Source organism: Pelodiscus sinensis, chromosome 2 (assembly GCF_052426305.1).
Source record: "Pelodiscus sinensis isolate ZL-2025 chromosome 2, ASM5242630v1, whole genome shotgun sequence".
NCBI classification, from domain to species: Eukaryota; Metazoa; Chordata; order Testudines; family Trionychidae; genus Pelodiscus; species Pelodiscus sinensis.
This window is the reverse complement of record NC_143053.1, coordinates 110,088,543-110,109,653: the sequence shown is the minus strand read 5'-3', so window position 1 is coordinate 110,109,653 and position 21,111 is coordinate 110,088,543. Positions and strand designations below refer to the sequence as shown.

At 46.2% G+C, this 21,111-nt stretch overlaps 1 protein-coding gene and 1 long non-coding RNA gene across 2 annotated transcripts in view; both read right to left on the bottom strand.

Moving 5' to 3' along the window:
• Positions 1 to 2,258: 2,258 nt before the first annotated feature.
• CAP2 (cyclase associated actin cytoskeleton regulatory protein 2) overlaps positions 2,259 to 21,111 on the bottom strand; it is a 119,781-nt gene continuing 100,928 nt past the window's right edge. The window contains exons 8-13 of the mRNA XM_075921220.2: positions 16,750 to 16,942; positions 16,226 to 16,401; positions 7,358 to 7,481; positions 7,051 to 7,133; positions 4,849 to 4,989; positions 2,259 to 3,748 (exon numbers count right to left, since the gene is read on the bottom strand). Coding sequence (XP_075777335.1) covers positions 3,665 to 3,748; positions 4,849 to 4,989; positions 7,051 to 7,133; positions 7,358 to 7,481; positions 16,226 to 16,401; positions 16,750 to 16,942 — 801 coding nt within the window. The 3' untranslated portion in view covers positions 2,259 to 3,664. The remainder of the gene's footprint in view (positions 3,749 to 4,848; positions 4,990 to 7,050; positions 7,134 to 7,357; positions 7,482 to 16,225; positions 16,402 to 16,749; positions 16,943 to 21,111) is intronic.
• Positions 10,729 to 16,184, bottom strand: LOC149525321 (uncharacterized). Its single transcript, XR_016348856.1, has 2 exons — positions 11,983 to 16,184; positions 10,729 to 11,324 (listed from the first exon to the last, which is right to left on the bottom strand). It is a non-coding gene; the product is annotated as an uncharacterized LOC149525321 (long non-coding RNA).

Sequence of the window (21,111 nt, the reverse complement as noted above, 5' to 3'; positions counted from 1 at the left end):
TTGGGGCAGCAGGGCTGGCCAGGAAGATGGGGGGGGGGGGGGAGATCAGGAGGAGGGGAGAACTGGTTGCTGGAAGCAGGGCTGGCCTGGGGAGATCAGGAGGGAACTGACGGGGGGGGGGGGGGCACAGGGCTAACTTGCAGGGGGTTGTCAGCAGCCGGGGGGGGGGGGGGTGCTAGTGGAAGCAGAGCTACTGGGAGAGGTGAGGTCGGGCAGTGGGGCTGGCTTGGGGAGATTGGAAGGGGAAGTGAGGGGAGAACCTGCTGGGTGGAGGGGCAGCAGCTGTGGGGAGCAAATCACCTGGTGGGGAGTGGGACTGACCTGGGCCCATGTAGATCTCTGGGCACTGTCCATTGTGCCACAGTCCCGGCGAAGCATGAGTGAGTCTGTCTCCCCCCCCCCCCCAATGCCCCCTCGAGTAGTTGCGAACTGTCTGGCTGGTAGACACACTCATGCAGCCTGATCACATTTACCAGCCAGCCAGTTTGCAACTACAAACTGATACATCTAGTAATAATAAAATGTACCTAATAAGAAAATACTAGACACTTAATGTCCTGTATTTTCTCAATTTTCCCAGACAGAACCCTCAAACTGGACTCTCTCTGGTACAAAACCAGAACCTAGCACCCCTCCTCCTTCTTGCTAGCCAGATACCCTACCCCAGACTGCTCCTGCTCCCTCCTCCTAGAGTGTCTGTGTGGGGCCAGGTTCCCCCAAACCCTGGTCCAGGCTGGGTGAAACAGTGAAAATGTATTCATTTTTTCATCTTGAATCTGTTTATATTTTTGGGCTGCAAAAAACAGTACTGGAAAAAAATGGGTTCTACCTAAAGTAAAATGTTTGGGAAACCCTGGTCTAGCCAACTTTCTGTCAGTCTTACAGTCCGTTTATCCAATCCATATGCCTTAACTCTCAGGCAGAATATTGTGGGTGACCATATCAAAAGCTTGCTAAAGCTGGCACTGGAGGCTTTGGGAGGGCCAGAAACAATGTATTTGAATATTCATCACTTGCTTAATGAATGTTACCAGTCCTCCAAAAGCTTGTGAATGGATTGACTGGTCCCTTTGTCCAAAAGTTTGGGAACCCCTGTCTTAAAGTACTTGGGTTCTATTCCTGATCCCATTAAAATGGATGGAAAAATTCACGTTTTTTGGGAAGAACAGGTTCTCTAGACCCAATTGTTACACACAGCACAGGAAGTGGAGATAGAGGTTGTCGAAGGGTGACCTTCATGTGGTATTCTGAATGTTGCTGCCTGAGACAGTGAAACCAGACTAACACGGCTACATTTCTATCACTTTTGTTTTGTGGCTGTTGACAAATGTGATCATTCTAACATGGTTATGTGCAAACAGCTATTTAAAAGTGTGCTAAAATTATCCCTATAGACAGCATTTGACATTTACCACCTTTTTCATGAAGTATTACAGAATCAAGTGTGGCTGCTTTTCAGAAGTCTTGCACCCATGTACCTATTGGTATAATGCAGAGAACCGGCCCTTGGGAAGGTTAAAGCCTGTGTTCTCAATTTTATGTTCATTGTGTGTTTTTTGTTTTCAAAGAAACCTCGAGTACCATAGCTGTGTAAAAGATGGGTCTTCAGTGACCGCGTCGGGCTGAGGGATGGGATCACTTTCTGATGTGGGATTAGAATAGAAATCAGTGCCTCAAGTTGAGACTGTTCCAATGTGTGATTGGTAACTTCTGCTATAAAACATTCTTAATGCTAATAAAGTTTTCATGAGCTGTAGCTGTTACTTTAAGAAATAGATATGTGCTATGTGTGCAGGTTTAATACAATAGGAGGTTGATGCTAGGCTGTGCAGCTCCCAGCAGAAGAAAAGGAACATGCCCCAGGGCATACAGTGAGTTAGTAGCAGAGATGAGATCAGAAACAGTTTCAGTAATGTCCACTTGAATGTGGGCATGTCTAGGCCCTGCTCTACAGCACTTGCTGGTGCATGGAAAAGAGTGATGTTCTACAATGCAGTTATTTAAAGTGAGGGCCTTTGCTGTTGCTCCTGTTTTTTTGCCACTACGGCTTTAATTGTGAAATAGCCAGTCTGCTTGTGATCACTGATACATTATACTCATGCTATTCTGTGGGAGGAGTGAGAGTGGGCAATGATATAGGGGAGACACTTGGGTAAGAGCCACGAGTTAGGTGCCTGTCCTCCTTCAAACTTCCTAAACTGGCATTCAGGAAAATGGAGGAAAACACTTAAATCAAGTGCACTCTGAACTCACTCTAGTTACACAAAGTACAGACTGCTTTATTTCAGTATACGTTCACTATTGAAAAATGGTATGTACTAAAGCCCCATAACATATAGACAAAACACCAGTTAAAACCTCATTGAGAGCACTATTGATTAAAGTACAACCAGCTACTTTAAACCTGAATGCATATATGTACTTTGAAAGGTGCAGTAGGCACACTGTATATCCTGCAAGTAGATTTGCAAACATGAACCATGAATTCACTCATACAAAGAATTACAGGTCTTCAAAAATGTATATCAAATAGAGTACTACATGCTGAAATTGTAAAATATATAGCTAAGCACACACTACTGTAGTTAAAAAAGCATGTAAATAAGACACTGGATTCTACATTGCCATTCTTAAACAAGAAACAGTCCCTTTAATTTGGACTTAGAACTCATATGGAGTACAGCTATGGCTTTTACTATGAACATATTACAAGATTAGCTTGCAAAGGCAAAAAAATCCCCTGAAACTAAATTCCAAAGCTACTCTCTCCAACAAGTAGCTTATACAATAGAATAAAGAAACAATTACCCAGGAACTGGGTTATAAGCCTTGGGCCACTCAGCCTGTGCTCCAAAGGACTCTGTTTTTGGAACTGCTTGTGAGTGTGTGTAATAGGGGAGGGTGAATCCAGACCCTCCTGGGGCCCAAAATAGTTAATGAGAAATCAGAGGAGTAAAAAGCCGTCAAATGATGTTTGACCAGTAATGTTTTGTCAGAGATCAGGATTACTAATTTAAGACCACAGGGCATACAATGGGTTTGTAGAAATGAAAGCTGAGGTGATACTCTACATTTGCATACTAGAAAAATGTGTGAATAAAATATCCTGGTTTTACATTCCACTGGCAAAGTGTATTGCTGAAAATTGTACGTTTGTTTTAAAAACCCTCGTGATTCAGACAGCTCCAAGAATGAAAGACTTCCCAAGCTAGGTATACATATTCTCCCAATCATACATTAATTTTCTAAAAGGTAAAATAACTATCTTAATGGTTTTATGCTTGCTTTTCAGTAGTCAAAACATTCAGGAATGCACTGAAACATGATTGTAACAAAGTATATCATGCAATATTCTGGCTTATTGTGTGCAGTATAATACCCAATACCATGAATGAAGAATTTTTGTAAAATTCCCTAATGTTTGAGACAACCTGTAGAATCAAAACTGTAATTGAAGGCGCAAACTGTCAAAATGTTAAAAATTATCAGAATGCCTAAGAAAAAAGCATGCCACATGTCCTTGTTTCTAGTTTACAGAGCTGCTGTTGGAAGGCCTACTCCAGCAGTACAACCTACTGCTGTTTCTAGTTCTTTATGTTGCTGTTTTATTTAGGCTGACCTCAGTCTGAGATCATGGCCAGGGCTGCTGTATGGCAGTAGGAAGTTAACCCACAATCTCTGCAGGTTCAGTGACCAACTTGGATCCATCCCATGCTGTCTTGAACTGTTCAGGAACAGGAAATTCTTTCTGGTAAAGGGAAAGAAAAACAAGGGTTAGACAAACAGTGGCTCCCCTCTAGAAACTGATGGAGTACTATTAGTGCTGCATGTTTGACAAGGCATTTCTAAGTCAGACAGGCCTGGGTTACAAAGAGACCTGTTTCAGTGCCACAGAAAACAAGGTCTCAGAGTGGTAGCCATGTTAGATTGTAACTAAATAAACTTAAACAGCAATGGTCCTATGGCACCCTAGAGAGACTCAAAAATAGATAAACACTAGCATGAGCTTTCCTGGACATAACCTCCTTTTTCAGATGACAAATGTGTACACAGAAAACAAGCTGATGATTACCATAGTCCAGGGGTGGATAAGTCAATAAAGGGGGTGCTTGTATCCTTATTGACTCACTTTTCTTTGAAATGTACAAGAGCTGTGCCTCTGCCACCTCTGCCCTGGAGATGGGAAGCCAGTTTAAAGGTCCCCTAGCAGCAGCTCCTTCTCCTTTCCCCTTGCTGCCTCTGCATCAGAGGAAGCAAGGCGGTGGGGGGGGGGAAGCAACTAGTCGAGTAGTGACTCGACTGCCTGATAAGCCTAAGCTTATTGGGTAGTCAACTAGTTGCTTACATCCCTAGTCCTTACTTCACAACTTCTGGCTTGTGTATGAATGGCATTCCTGTACTCTGGCATGCAAAGAAAGTGCTGCAAGATGCTGTGTATGTTCAAAAAGCTTATATTTAAAAATATCCTATATTATTTGAGAGCTAGCATTTGATTATATTGACCTTAACACTTGCATTTCCTGACCTTTCAGATAATTGTTGTAAATCTGTTTCACACAGGCTATAGACTAAATTGATATTGGCGGTACTGAATTACTTGAAAAGAGCCTTTATTTCCTTCTCTTACAAAGTAATGTACAGAATTACCTTGCCAACAGTGTTCTTGGGTGGATTATAGCTGACGCTATTAGTTTATGAAAGAGGGTATATGGCTATGTTTTCAATCAGGCCTTACTGAGGAAAAAATTGTTGCACTTTAGCTCCTATTTGCCTAAGAGTATGAAATGGTAACCACTGCACATATCAGAAGCAGGGAGAAAGTTCTATCTTTAAAAATTAGCCACTTACATAATCTCCATTTTGGGGGATGAGAACGTTCATTTCAGATGACTTGGCACTCACAATCTCACAGTCTAATGAGTCTTCACTGAGGTAGACGTGGCAGCCTTCCGTCTTGTTAATCGAGATGGTTGGCACTTTCCCCATCACCTGAAGAACAGTAAGTGTTTCTAATACCACTACCACTGTCTCTGTGGCAGTGACATTAACCGTTAATAACAAAAGCCTCTTCACATGCTGTGCGTGGCTTCTGCCACGTAGCCCTTGGATATACGGCAGCTGCGTTTGCATGGCAGGCCTGAGCCTGCATTGTTCTATTAATAGATGATGGGAAGGTTGCTACTGTTTAAATGTATTAAATGTTCTCTCTAGGGCCAATGTTGTAAAACAACTTTTACACACATTCCTTCTCTCTCTCTCTCCACCCCTATGGCTCTCCCTACTAAAGGGGAAATACAATGGGCTACACACTCTTACTCCTACCACTACACGTGCAAATCTTATATATTGGTGGGACTTAAGGGGAAACAGACTCCCATACATTTCTACAGAGTGACTGACTGAAAATGCTCCTTCCCTAGAGAAATGCTCCACTCCTTTCTGTGTAAAACATTCCGCAGCCAGGGATGGCAGGTTTGCAAACATTTTGGTGGTGGCCAGGCTGCTCAAAGCATTGATTCAAAGATGCTTTTGATATGCCCCATGCAACTTCTGGGGTGGGGTTACTGCATGGGGCAAATGAAAAGTTTCTTTGAAGACATGCCCCTGCGGCTTTCTCCAGAGAAGGCAGATTGGCTCTACGGAAGATAGGGGAAGTTGCCCTGGGGCTCAGGACTTGGCTGGCCAAGGGCTCCTCTGGGGGCCAGTGGGGCTCATGGCCCCAGCTGAGGGAGGGAGGCAGGGGCCCCATTGATTTCTGCCCTGGCACCTGGAATTCCTGTCTGTGGGCCTGCATATCTTGCATGTGTAAATTGTACAACACAACCTGCCATGTGTGTTGACAGAGTTCTGGTGCTCAGCACCCTGCATGATCAAAGCTTTAGAAGATGGCAGCCTGCTTTGTGCAGATGTTACTCACCCTGACACTTCAATGCAAGACCAGCCGTGCTAGACGGCAGTGAAATCTTATACAACTTTCATGAAGCCTGAATCAGCAAAGGCCCTTTGATTTTAGCAAAGAGATTTCCCGTGTATTTTCATGTTCCTGAGATGTGGCGTTCCTATTGGCTATGTATGGACTCCTCAGCTTTGGTGAACAGCTCTAGCGCTACCAATCAAAATCTCCTCTTTATTGGGGAAAAAGATTACCACCGTTTCCTCAATAAATGTCCCCTTTTCTCTCCCCAGCTGCCTCTTTCCCACAAAAGGTAATGATTTGATACTGTTCAGATGCAGACACAAAGCTAGTAGTGAGGGCGCTCACTCGCTTAATATTTAAATGACTATTTTGCTGTTCCTCTCCCTGTGGTGGCGGTGACCCACACTTCTGAAGTATGGGCAGTATTCATCATCATTAATGTCGTTCCACGTCCACCTTTAATTAGAAGACCGCACAGGTTTCAGTGGGGAATGCGAGTCCGAAGACTGGTAACAGGGCATGAACTGATGGGAGTTTTCAGTGGGTTTGATTTTTATTGAGATTTTAATGAAAAGCCGGGGACGCCATTTCAATTCCATTCTGTAGCTGACAAGGTAGACTTTGAAGGGCCCAGCACCCAGCTCTCAATTAAAGGCACTGGCAGTTGGGGTAGATTTTCAAATGGCACCTAACGGGCAAATGGAGAATCTTGCTGTTAGCACCAATTAGGCAAGCGAGTGCTATGATGACATGAAGCTTTGCCAAACTGTGGTACTGAAAGCTGGGGACTGTTCAGTGAGAACCTGACCACCACTGTCCAGAAGTAACAATTTCCAGACTATCAGAACATACCCCGTTGACCTCATCTACAGCCCCAGAAGGTGAAGGAAAGGTGTGGTCAAAAGGGAGCCCTGATCCGTGATGATTTGAAGTTCAAAGGCCAAAACAATAGTCTCACACAGCCTTTTCCCCTCCTCAATAAGTTAGAAGAATTTAGTGCATCTAAAAAGTAATTTTTGGACATTTAGGTTTGGGGTTTTTCTTTATACTCCAGCAAAACACCAATTATCTCTACTAGCCAAATCCCACTTGAAAGTTATTGGGCCTTTTTTCTTTTCTAATTGGACATGTACCTGAATCTGAATATCCCTGGAATTGATCACTTCCACGATTCCCACGACGTTGTCAAACACAAGTCCAAACTTTCTGCAGTTATCTACAACCAAACAAAACAAAACAAACACCAAATGTATGAAGACAAAATAAAAAGATGTCTTTTAACAAAAATTGGACCATGTTAAAAACTAAAATGCTTCAATTCTGCAATGATTTACATATGTGAGTAACTTTACACTGAACTATTCATGTCCGCAAAGTTACCTGCCTGTGCCAATCATCCCAGTATTTACTGCCCCAAAGATCATGAGACTGTCCACTCACCAACTGTAATGGAATTTAGTTTTCCTTTTATTTGTAGTGTAGATTTGTTGCATTTAAAAATGTAAGCCACTTGCTTGAGTTCAGTATTGGTAATAACAAGGTTGCTCTTATCCTCTTGATATTCCTGTTTAAAAAAAAAAAAATACTAGTTTTGCGATCGTTAGTAAAGCAGCAACAAAGTGCATTTTAAGCAGAATTTATCCCAGTCATTGCAGTTTCACATAGCAAGAGAAGGGGGCAAAAGTCTCACTCATCTCAGCCTGTGATTAGTCTGATTTGGATTTATGAGGGCATGTATTCAGTGCTGCATATGCACGAATTAGAGCTGAAGTGTCTGTATTATGAAGCGCTTAACACTGGCCAAGACACAAAAATGTTCATTCTTGTACTAGTGTGACGCATTTTATGGAGATTGGCTTGTGACTATGAATATGCATAACTCAAAGACGCTTTCAGCAAAACACCTCATGTAATCTCTCAATTTTAATGTGACCGTCTGTTGGATCTGCAGCTCCTGTTTTTCTGCATGTATCATTCTTGAATGTGAAGTTAGAAATATGAAAAGTGAATCTGTTTATAGATTTAAATGTGCTAATGAGAGCCATTACTGATGCCCTGGAAGTCTCTTGTTGGTCAACTCAACTTGTCAACAGTCTTTTTTGCCCTTTTAAGTCCAAATCGCCATTGGTCCTACATAGACATGTGACCATGTCACCTGGTACTGAAATCCATTTTGAAGCTGGTGTTTTTCCATGGGAAGAGGGGGATGCCAAAGTAAAGATTCCTGCCCTGGAGGAGTGTCTGTTTAAGCACTGGGAAGCTATCAGAGCTGTGTCATCAGCTGGCTGACACCCTAACAGGATACTTGAAGAACTCCTAAAGGCTGGAGACCCAAGTCAAATAAAATCTCATCTGTGACTTGAACCTCATACTTGAAATAAGACCAGCTGTTTTAGGTAAAAATTTGCATATAACAAATTTCTTAGTGAATCAGAACTAGTGCTGCATTTTCTATTCATTTTAATTGAGTAATTTACTCTGATGTGTATGGTTTCATGTGCAACCATTTCAAGCCTACTCTTTTTTGGACTTTAATAAAAACACTTTTGTTTCCTAAATCCTATATAGCACCCTAAATAGCTTAGTTTGAAATTTGGTGCCTTTACAATGCACATAATTTCAAAATAACGCACTGTTGCGAGACATCCCTCAACCTTCATGGAACGAGGGTTGCAGTGATACCGAAATAACGGGCCTGTTATTTTGAAGAATATGTTTTGAAATAACAGGTGGCTTGTTAAAATGCCGGCTAGCTACTGCAGGCCACCTGTAGTACCCCAAAATAGCTGTGCAGTGTAGACATGCCCTATGGCTTCATCTACAATGCAGGGTTTTTGTGGAATGAAACTTTTGCGCAAAAATGTCTTGTGCAAAAGGGATGCACTTTGAGGTGCGGACGCGTTTTTGCGTAAGCGCGTGTCTACACTATTGGTCACTCTCCTACATGTACAAGACACCCAGAGCCAGTTCTAGCCAGGCTAGAGGTCACTAGTTACTTTTGAGTGCTGTTGCCTGAGCCCTCCAGAGACGTGCTCTTAAAGGGACCACCCACCCCTATCCCAGACAGCCGCTTCTCTGTCTCTGCTGCCTGCTTGCTAGCCTCTTTGGCAAAGTAAAGCTTCAGCAGTGTCTGCTGTTTGCCCTTTGCTTTTTTTGGGGACAATACAGCTTTTGCCTACTCTGCCCTGTGCTATGGAGCCAGAACTGCCCCTGGGCATGTGACAGACCCCAGGGCCCTGCAGTGCCTCCTTTAAGCAGGGGTCCTCTTCTAGAGGGAGGTGGACCCCAAGCTATTCCTCATCAGCCTCTGTGTGGTTGCGAGTGCTCCATTCTGGCTGCCCCAGCCCACCATACCTAGAAGATTCTGGCGGCTGGAGACCAGCTTGGACTGGTGCGACCCACTGGTCATGGAGCAGTGGAACAACCAGCAATGGGTGCAGAACGTCTGCATGCAGAAGGCCACCTTCCAGGAGCTCTCTGCCTGACTCACACTTGCCATCCAATGATATGACACCCACCTGTGGCCCATCATCCCCCTCCAGAAGCGGGTCGCCATTGCCCTGTGGAAGCTGGCCACCATAGACAGCTACTGCTCAGTGGCACACCTGTTTGGGGTGGGGCGGTCCCCCGTCAGGGCCGTCCTCATGCAGGTAAGGAGATCATGGGATGCAGCCCTTGCATGGGGGGGGAGGAAGGAACTGTTGTATAAGGGGGACCCTCAGGCCATGGGGGGCTGGGCACTGTACGTGGTGGAGTGGGGCTGGAGGAGAAAGGCCTGGCCCTGGTGCCTTCTTGCCTCACACTAGTCTGGTCAGGGGGGGAGGTGGGCACAGGCTCACTGGGGGGCACCTGTGGAGTGGGAGGGCTGGAAGGGTGGGTGGCCACGTCCCACTGGGAGTACACACCCCCTCTGTCATTCTCTGTTTTATGTGTTTCTCTCCTGCTGCAGGTTGGCCGGGTCATCAATCCCCTGCGGCTGCGCAGCGTCATCTGACTCTGAGACCTGGACGCCACCATGGGCGACTTTGCTGTCCTGGGGTTCCCCAACTGTGTGGAAGCAATCGACGGTACACACATCCCCACCTGGGCCCCGGATCATCGAGCAGCCCACTTTGTCATCCAAAAGGGCTACTTCTCGGTTGTCCTGCAGGCCCTGGTGGACCACCGGGGCCACTTCACAAACATTTATGTGGGGGTGGTCGGGCAGGACTCACCATGCCTGAGTTTTTTGCAACTCCAACCTGTGTGCCCAGCTGGAGGCAGGCACCTTTTTCCCCCACCAGGAGTTTCTGATGGGTGACCAGATGATCCTAGTGTGCATAGTGGGGGGGAGTGGGGGGGGGGAGGGGATGCGGCATATCCACTAATGCCCCTCCACCGGCCAGCTGGCTTGCACCAAGGCCATTTTCAATGCCCGCCTGCAGGTATCTGAAAGGATGGTTCCACTGCCTCTTCACTCACCTGGATGTTGGGGAGCAGAATATCCCAGAGGTAGTGGCGGCCTGCTGTGTGCTCCACAACTTGATGGAGCGCAAGAGAGAGGCCTTCCTCCCAGGGTGGGTGGCAGGGGCTGCCCATGAGGGCTGGGGCTTCGGACAGCCCCAGGCAGCTGCGACCCACCAGGCCCATCAGGCCAGTGTGCGTATCTGGGAGGCCCTGAGGGAATGGTTCTTGCAGGAACCACTGTAAATCTCCCCGGGGCCTCCACCCTTCCCCCTCTCCCGACCTCCCCTTGCCCCTATCCCGACCTCCCAATGAACACACCTGCTTGGTTTTGAAACAAAATGACTGTTTTATTTATTTAACAGAAATGAGGGTGGGCAGGGGTGGGGGGGCTGTCTGAACTGGGAGGGGGGATGAGGACTGGAAGGAGTGGTGGGGCTGCTTGCTCTGCCACCTTGCGTGAGGGGACATCATCGGGGATGGGCGGCTCTGGGGGCCCCAATGGTGTGGGCAGGAGGGGCGGCTGAAGTGGGGCCAGGGTGGGCAGGAGGAGGGGCCATAGGCATGACTGGGGGAGGAGACATGGCCATGGGGAAGGGAGGGAGCAGAGGCGAGGCATGGCATGGGAAGGGAGGAGAGACATGGCAGGGTGGGCAGGCAGGTAGGCCATGGGTATAGGAGGGGGAGCAGGAGAGTGGAAGGCAGGAGCAGCAGCAGCAGGCAACTGTTCCCCCGTGCAGGACAGGATGCCGCATGTGGTGTCGCAGCGCACCATTAGATCACTCCATGCCTGCTGCCACCACTCAAGGTTGGCGTTCAGCTGGCGTGACAGGGTGGTGTGGATGTCGCACATCACTCCAACATGCTGGGACATCAGCTCCTCTCCCAGCCCTGGCTCATCTGCGGCTCCTCTGGACTCTAGCTGGTGGCTGCGGTGGTGGTGTGGCTGGGCCCTCCATCCCGGCTGTGGAGAAGACACAAGAGAGAGGGGTGGTCAGTCCACCGTGAACACACATTCCCTGTGACTGTGCCCTCCTGTGTGAGGGGGATGTCCCGGGTGCAAGGCCATGTGTGGCCTACACAGCACGCGATGTGTCACAGGGGCCCTGAGGTTGCCAGAGGACTGTGGTGGTTTCCCGCCCCCCACACCACCATGTCCTGGCAGGCAAGGGAAGTGAATGGCCACAGTGGATCCCCTCATGGGTGGCAGAGGAGCCGTGAGCAGCCTTCCCCTCCCTGGGGTCTACACACACAGCTGCGGCTTGCTGGGCTATCCCTGGAGCGGCTGCTGCCGCGCAAACGCAGGCATGCCCGTGTGCAGCACTCCAGTGTGTGTGCACGTGGGGTGGTGCCTGTGCCTTGCGGCTAGCCTGCTTACAGCTGGCTGCATCCCCCTCCCCCTGGGGATAGGACTCATGTGGCCAGGCATGAGACTGGCAGCAGGCTCCCCATCATGTTGAGGGACTGGCTGCTGTGGCCACGAGCTGCACCCTCCTGCTGCAGGTGGGTATCTGGGCCCAGACTACAGCAGCATGTGCTGGCCTAGCAGCCCATGGGACACTGTGCCCCCCGCCCCGTGCGGCCACCTTCCCCACTGTGTGTGTGTGCGCGTGTCAACATACCTGAGAATCCCTCCCAAAGCCTCCTTGGAGGCCTGGGAGCCATCCAGGCTGCCAGGGACTGGCTCCAGGGACAGGGTGATGGTCCTGCTGTCCTGGTCGTCATCCTCCTCCTGCTCCGTCGGTGGCTGGACCTGGCCCTCCGTTTCCTCTGGCTTGGGGACAGGCTCCAGGTGCTGGACGAATGGCTGCTCTAGCCCAGAGTCCACCATGATGGAGGGGGAAGAGGGTTCACCCCCTCCCTCCAAGGATGTGGTGGAGCTCTTTGTGGTAGGGGCATGTGTGCGCTCCTCCCCGAGCGCCCCCTTTGCTCTGTCGTCCTGAAATATCCCTGACGGAGCTCCTTCACCTTGGCCCAGACCTGTTTCATGGTACGGGCAGGGTGACCTTGTGCCATCAGGGATGTGGTCATGCGGGTGAAGATCTCAGCATTTCACCGTTTGGCCTGGGGCTCCTTGAGCAGTGACTCCTCCTCCCCCCACAATTCGAGGAGGGTTGCGATTTCTGTGCCTGACCATGCTGGGGCACGGTGCTTGCTTTCCTGGGGGGGTTCTAGGACCCTGTGGCTGCTCCCTGTCAGGACCAGGCTGGTCTCGGGCACTTGCTTACTCAGCCATCTGTGCTGACAGAGAGCTGCACAGACAGGAACAAGAGACTCAGACTCATAGACTTTAAGGTCAGAAGGGACCGTTATGATCATCTAGTCTGACCCCCTGCACAGTGCAGGCCACAAAATCTCACCCACCCCTCCTAGAATAATCCTCTCACCTATATCTCAGATATTGAAGTCTTCAAATACTTTGAAGACCCCAAGATGCAGAGAATTCTCTAGCTGTGATCTGTACCCCATGCTACAGAGGAAGGCGAAAAACCTCCAGGGCCTCTGCCAATCTACCCTGGAGGAAAATTCCTTCCGACCCCAAATATGGCGATCAGCTAAACCCTGAGCATGTGGGCAAGACTCACCAGCCAGACACCCAGGAAAAGTTCTCTATAGTAACTCCTGTCATCCCTCCATTGACCTATTTCCCACTGATAATGAATGGTCAATTAGTTACCAAGATCATGTTATCTCATCAAACCATCCCCCTTCATAAACCCATCTAGTTTAATCTTGAAACCTGATCGATCTTTTGCCCCCACTACTTCCCTTGGAGGGCCGTTCCAGAACCTCACTCCTCTAATGGTTAGAAACCTTCATCTAATCTCAAGTCTAAACTTCCTACTAGCCAGCTTATATCCATTTATTCTTGTCTCCACATTGGTATTAAACTTAAATAATTCCTCTCCCTCCCTGGTATTTATCCCTCTAATATATTTAAAAAGTGCAATCATGTCCCCCCTCAGCCTTCTTTTGGTTAAAGTAAACAAGCCAAGCTCCTTGAGTCTCCTTTCATGAGACAGGTTTTCCATTCCTCGGATCATCCTAGTGGCCCTTCTTTGTACCTGTTCCAGTTTGAATTCATCCTTCTTAAACATGGGAGACCAGAACTGCACACAGTATTCCAAATGGGGTCTCACCAATGCCTTGTATAATGGCACTAACACCTCCTTATCCCTACTGGAAATACCTCGCCTAATACATCCCAAGATCGTATTAGCCTTTTTCACGGCCATGTCACAATGGCAGCTCATAGTCATTCTATAATCAACCAGTACTCCGAGGTCCTTCTCCTCCTCTGTTACTTCCAACTGATGTGTCCCCAGCTTATAACTAAAATTCTTGTTATTAATCCCTAAATGCATAACCTTACACTTCTCACTATTAAATTTCATCCTATTGCTATCACTCCAATTTACAAGATCATCCAGATCTTCCTGTATGATATCCCAATCCTTTTCTGAATTGGCAATAGCTCCCAACTTTGTGTCATCTGCAAATTTTATTAGGACACTTCCACTTTTGGTGCCAAGATCAGCAATAAAAAGATTAAATAAAATTGGCCCCAAAACTGATCCCTGAGGAACTCCGCTAGTAACCTTCCTCCAACCTGACAGTTCACCTTTCAGTATGACCCGCTGTAGTCTCCCCTTTAACCAGTTGCTTATCCACCTCTCAACTTTCATATTAATCCCTATCTTTTCCAATTTAACCAATAATTCCCCATGTGGTACTGTATCAAATGCCTTACTAAAGTCGAGGTAGATTAGATCCACTGCATTTCCTTTATCTAAAAAATCTGTTACTTTCTCAAAAAAGGAGATCAGGTTGGTTTGGCACGATCTACCTTTTGTAAAACCATGTTGTAATTTGTCCCAATTGCCATTAGCCTCAATATCTCTAACTACTTTCTCCTTCAAACTTTTTTCCAGGATCTTACATACTACAGATGTCAAACTAACAGACCTATAGTTACCCGGGTCGCTTTTTTCCCTTTCTTAAAAATAGGAACTATATTAGCAATTCTCCAGTCAAATGGTACAACCCCTGAGTTTAGAGATTTATTAAAAAATTTTGCTAATGGACTTGCAAGTTCATGTGCCAGTTCCTTTAATATTCTTGGATGAAGACCATCTGGGCCCCCCGATTTACTCCCATTAAGCTGTTCAAGTTTGGCTTTCACCTCGGATATGGTAATATCTACCTCCTTATCCTCAGTCCCATTTGTTAACTTACCATTATCCCTAAGCTCTTCATTAGCCTCATTAAAGACTGAAGCAAAGTATTTGTTCAAATATTGGGCCATTCCTATATTATCCTTAACCTCCACTCCATCCTTAGTAATTAGTGGTCCTACTTCTTCTTTTTTTGTTTTTTTCCTATATATATGGCTATAAAACCTTTTACTATTGGTTTTAATTCCCTTTGCAAGTTGTGATGGCCTGCTACGGCACGTCCAAGTGGCCACCTGTGTTTTTCTCTGGAGGCCAGTTTTTGCATAAAAACCCCAGCGGAGTGTCCACACGTGCCTTTTTGCACAAGAATGCTTGCGCAAAAAAAGAGTTATTCCTCGTGGGGAGAGGAATAACTCTACTGTAAAAAGCCTTCTCTTCTGTCGATTTTCTTGCGCAAAAGCACATTTGAGGTGTGGACGATCTGCCGTTTTTTGCACAAAAATTTTCTAGTGTAGACATAGGGTGGTCCTCAGAGAGAAAGAAAGCAGGCATCAGTGGCATGATCAGCACGGTAGGGAACAATCCCAAGGCGACTTCTGTGACCAGCACCCTGTCACAACTAGATTCTTATACACTCAACTATTTAAAACTATTCCAGTGAAGCTGCTGCTTGGTTACACCCAATTTTAGGACAAGTAGGCGCTTTCAGGAATAGAACAAGTGGTTGGTACCCTAATATCATCCATTGGGGTTAGGTGTGAGCAAGGCAGTATCCAACAAGGATAGACCTGTTTGTAAGAGTTCAGTAATGGCCTGTTTTGTCCATGATACTTCCAACTGACTTCAGTGGGAGACTGGAGGGTATGTAAGTTAGACACGACCTGTCCCAGCATGGGAAAACAGAATTTATAGCAAAATGCTGGTCTACTTAGCATATACAAAAGGGGTCTCCCATAGTTTGCCTTTACCCGACTCTTCTATCTCAATAAGAATACCTGAATTATTTTAACACTCGCATAGCACAATCCATGTAAACAATGATTGTCCTTGTGCACAAGCTTCCAAATGACTAAATCATGTCTCCCCCCCCCACTTACAAACAACATAACTTCTGTTCAATAAGTCTTTGCCTATATGTGCAAAAAACTATTCCCTTCCCCTCAAAAAAAACCTAACAAACCCTTTAAACTAATCAAGCCATTTCTTCTATGGACTGGGTAAGAAGATGGAGAACAATCATTCTCTCTAGCTGGAAATACTATGCTATTATGATAGGAGTTCCCAGAAAGAGGTGCTCCCACTGGCTAATAAATGGGAATTCCCACTGTGTCACAACAACTCTCTCTCTCTCTCATGCATGAGAATGGCTTGCACAATGGGATTTTACTCAATAGGCATTCTCTGTGGGTTTCCTTCGGAGGGACGTTTTGACTGAGTGAAGAACTAAAGTACTGGTTCTACATCTTATAACAGCATTTTCCAGTTCAGGTAAGTGATTACACTTTTCTCACCAACAAACGAACAAGCTATAAAACCCACATTTAGGCTAAGCTGTGGTTAGATGGGACAGTACAGAGCCACTATGCCCCCAAAGGAACACTGCAGAGATTGTGTCACAGGCAGCTACAATCCCTCTGACGATATTCCAGGCGCGCGCGTGCGTGCGTGCGTGTGCGTGAGCTGAACTTACCACTCTCCATTTCTTTCCCTCTAGTTCCAACAAAGGAGAATGGCTCTGCTGAGGAGAAGTTTTGGGAGAAGTGGGGCTTGGAGTATGGCTTTTTGTAGGAGAACGAACTGGCGGACCCTGGGCACGTAGGTTTGGATTCTTATGGGTCTTCTGGTCATCTGAGACATGTCGGAGCCCTAAAAATCCAAACAAAAATAAACAAAGCAGTGCTAATATGCAGAAGAGCGCTCTCAGCACTAGGCTCTAGGAAAGTTCATATTTAAAAAGGGAAGGAAATACCATGACTAAGGTTGTTACAATCATACTAAAATGTGCAACACACTTATGCAGGGCTGTGAAAATTGGGATACTTATTTGGGTGCATCAATATGAATTTAGATGCCTAACTTTAGTATTCTAAGCTTAAAAAAATACTGGCCTTGGCATGTATAGATGTGAATGAAGGGAGAATCTGGCTAAGTACTTGTAGCAGTAGCTAGTATCAATTGGCTGAAGACTGACAAGTTGAACTATTTTCTGCTAACCTTTGGTAATTGCCTCTCCCTGGTTAAGCTGGGCAAACAAGGCTGAGCGAGATGTGCTTGTTCCATCCTTTCCATTTTCTGCATCAAAGACAGGAGGAGGTCCAGGCGGCAGCGGTGGAGGTGGTGGTGGTGGTGGAAGGCACTGCCCACTTGTTAGAGTGGACAACACAGATGCTGTTGATGCAGTCGGGCCCTATGTGTATGAGAGATGGAAAATATTTTAATGCATTTTTTTCAGAAAACCCTCTATTATGGAATCTCTTCTTTTCATCCTTTAATGCTGTTGGGAGTTGGGATTTAGGCCAGCAGTAGGCTTAGGGAAAACTGCTGGCACCAATGAATGAACTGACATATTAAGAAAGCTTTGTAGTTTAAGGAAGAAGCTTTCTTCTTTCCCCAAGTATTCCGATAAAATAAAACCCACAGTGACGCACATTCAGTATAGGCCAAAAAAGCATTTCAAACAGGGTGGAACTTGGCCAGTCAGTTAAAAACATGCAAAGTGGGCATAAAATATGGATTTTGAACATACTTTGCAACATGGTGTAAGACTGTTCAATCTGATTCAGGCTGTTAATTTCAACACTGGATGTCAGAATTCTGATTTGTTTGTTTTATGTTTTTAAATGTCTGTTTCTAACACAACAGCTCCAGGTGCATTCGTAATACAAGTTATAGACACATACATTAATGAGGGACATGGTTATAGTGTGAATAAAAGAATCTTTCTAGCAACTGATTTATATGACATTGCTCTGTTCAAATTAGACATCTATGCCAGTGAAAAGAAACAGAAAGGCTTTATTAATAACAAAAATCAGATCCTGGTCTTAGATTTCCAATTTGCCTGACTTGTAGGAAAGACAGGAAGGATCTAAGGAATGGGGATTCATTTTTTCAGCTTCACCCAGTGTCATTATGATTCCAAGAATCCTTCATCTGGACAACACCTCAGCAGAATAGGATAAAGTCTATGTTTTATACAGGATCCATTATGGAAGAGCCAAAGTTTGGGACCTACACCTGAAAACGTCATTGGTCAGAGGTTATTACCTAGAAGCAGCAGCCCAACCTGGATCTATGGAAGTATTATGAGGCCCTCTGCACCAATTATGTCTTGCATGGGGGATTGCTAGGATTAGGAGAATGGATGGATGGGGGTGCCTGGCATCTGTGTGGGGCCAGCACAATGCAGTAGGGAAGGCCACAATGGGATGAGGTATCTAGAAAGGCCAGGGATCCACATGTGAGCAAAGTCTCTGCATTATTCCAGCCCATTGACTAGAGGAGAAGGCAAGAGGGTGAAGGCTAGGCTGGGCTGCACAAAATCTGAGATGGTAAGGTCGATTTTACCATCACAGCCACTCCCCTCCCATAGACTGCAGATCCTTGAGCCTTAGGTGGGATGGGTAAATTTCTCCATTTAAGAAAACAGATCTTTTTGTTTGGTTTTGGGATTATTCTTCCCCCATGTTTCCCAATAGTCTCAGGCTATGTCTACACTGCAGGCTTTTTGTACAAGAAGCTGTTTACAGAAGAGATCTTCCGCAAAAACTTACTGTGTAAAAGCGCGTCCACACCTCAAAAGCGCATCGCGATACGCTTTTGCGTAAGAGAGCGTCCACACTGCATGGATGCTCTTGTACAAGAAAGTTCTGATTGCCATTCACAGAATGGCCATCAGAGTACCTGTGCTTTTTCCGATATGGGTTTCTTATGCAAGAAACCCCTGTTGAGTGGCCACTCTTGCACAAAAAGAAGTTATTCCCTGTAGAAAGAGGTATACCTACACTGCAAAAAGCCCTCTGTTCTGCCGTTTTACTGTAAATTTTCTTGCACAAAAGTGCACGAAAGGTGTGGACGCTCCAGGGGTTTTTGCGCAAAACCCCTGTAGTGTAGACATAACCTCACAGTCTATAATAGGCCTGATCCAAACTCCATTGCTGTCAATGGGAGCCTTGCACTTGAATTCAGCAGACTTTGGATCAGGAAGTTCCCTTATAACAAGAAGGAAGCATGCTGGCAATTGTGTCAGAAATAGAAAGCACGTCAATTATTTGACAAAACTATGATGACAATATATTCCACCAACAGCACCTCCATAATGTACTTTCCCAATCGCTTCACGCAGGGAAAAGATCATTGCATACAAGTTATGACTCATGTAGAAAGTAAAGGATTTATCAGCATTGAATTTCACTTGCCATTGTGTTGCCCAGTCACCCAGTTATGTGAAATCCCTTTGTAACACATTGCAGGCAACTTCTGGTTTAACTACGTCAGATACATTTTGTATCATCTGCAGATTTTGCCACTGCACTGTTTACCTTTCTTTCCAGATCATTTTTGAACATGTTGAACAGCACTGGTCCCAGTACAGACCCCTTGGGGACACCACTATTTACTTTTCTCCATTTTAACCAGTTATTCCCACTGTTTCTTTTATATCTTTTGACCTGAGTGCCTGATAATGCTTTCAGGATCACCTAATGATTCCTAAACGTCTCAGAGGGGTAGCCATGTTAGTCTGTAACTTTAAAAAATGGGTAGTCTTTATAGCAGTTTTAGAGACTAACACACACACACACACATATATATAATCATGAGCTTTCGTGGACACAACAAAGTGGGTTGTGCTCACAAAAGCTCATGACACAATATACATATCTGTTAGTGTCTGAGGTGCTGCAGGACTACTCTGTTGGTGTCAGAGGTGACACCCAATTACCACAAAGATGGGTCCTCTTTTCTGGAGGCAGGAGTAAGAAAGCTCTGGTTCCCCAAGAACTGCCATAGCATGCCAGGCTCTTCATGCTGCAGAAGCTCTGACATACTTCTGGGCAAGGGGGCTGGGAGCACCCAGTCAGACTGGATGTGCACGAAAGCCTCTGCATCCCTAACCTGCCCGGGCAATAGGCTTTGTTCTGCTTCCAGATTTGCTGGTTCGGAAGGCAGCTTTGGAGTGGGCTAGGTTAGCGGGTTCACTGGATCCGTATGCTGCATAGGGAATCACACTGGGGCAGCAGTCACCGTGTGAACTGGAGCAGGAGCTAGGTAAGGGGTATGTTACCTCTGGGTGACCTACCGCTAAACTGGGATGACTTCCATTCCTATTCCATTTCCTGCAAAGCGCAGGTTCCTTGTCATTGTTTCCCTCTGTTAAATGTTTTCCTGGTATTCTTCCATGTCGACAATTGCACTTGTCATGAGGCTCCTAAGTGACTGCACACAGGAGGGGATGGTGTCAATGAGACTCTAGGGAAGATATTAAAGCCTCTGAACACAGACTAAGTTTAGGGAAAAAACTCAAACAAGTCAAATCCCTATTAGCAGGTCGTCTCTTCTGGTGGCTTCCCATGTAGCCACATTTGAGGCAGCAATAAGCTGGTGCAAGACAAGCTGATCTCAGAGCTCACCGGGGAACGGTCTGACACTTGCCAATATGGCTCACCCCATAGAGGGCTAATTGCTTGTGGCCCAGGAACATACAGATAGGATGAACCAGTAGTTGTGTTAAGTAAGTGAGGAGGCATTTCTGGAAATGTGTGTACAGTAAAACTCCATTGGTCTGGCATCCAATGCTCCAGCACTCCTGATGGACCGGCACCATCAGGAACCCGGAAGTGCTCTGGCTGCTGGACAATTGGAACTGCTCTGCGCCCGGCTTCCCCAATTCAGCTGCTGCTGAAACTGACCAGCAGCTGAATCGGGTAAGCCGGGGGCAGAGCAGCTGGGGTGCTGCCGGGTTGGTTCGGTAGTGCTGCCCCTCGGGGCTGCGGGACCAACCCGGCAGCACCCCAGCTGCTCTGCCCCAGGCGTCCCACATTCAGCTGCTGCTGAAACTGACCAGCAGCGGCTGAATCGGAGACGCCTGGGGCAGAGCCGGACTATCGGAAGAGGGGGCTATGAAGGGTCTGGGGTAGCATCCCTGGGTCCTAAAGGTGCCGGATTATCGGAAGTTTACTGTACTTTAACAAGAACATCCTTTTCCCTGTAAAAACAAACTACCTCAGATTACTTGTCCCTCGAGATGGTTTAAGGAGTTCTATGATATGCAGAAGTGTATGCCACACATCCATTGAGGGGTATATCCAACTGGACTTTCAAAACCATACATTTGCTGAAATTACTGTGTTCATCTAAGTGATATGGCACATGGTAGGAAGCTACAGTTTGCGATTGCTTTAGATTTGTCTGTATCAGAAGTTTGAAGCACTACCTAAGGAAAACTCATTTTTCAAAGCATTGAATGTTACAGAAACTTTTGAAAATGTTACATAATCTTCTAGCCTATAGTTAAAATTAGTACCAGCTTGTGCTTTAGTAAGTTTTAAAAGTAAAGTATTTTGGTGGCTAAGAAAC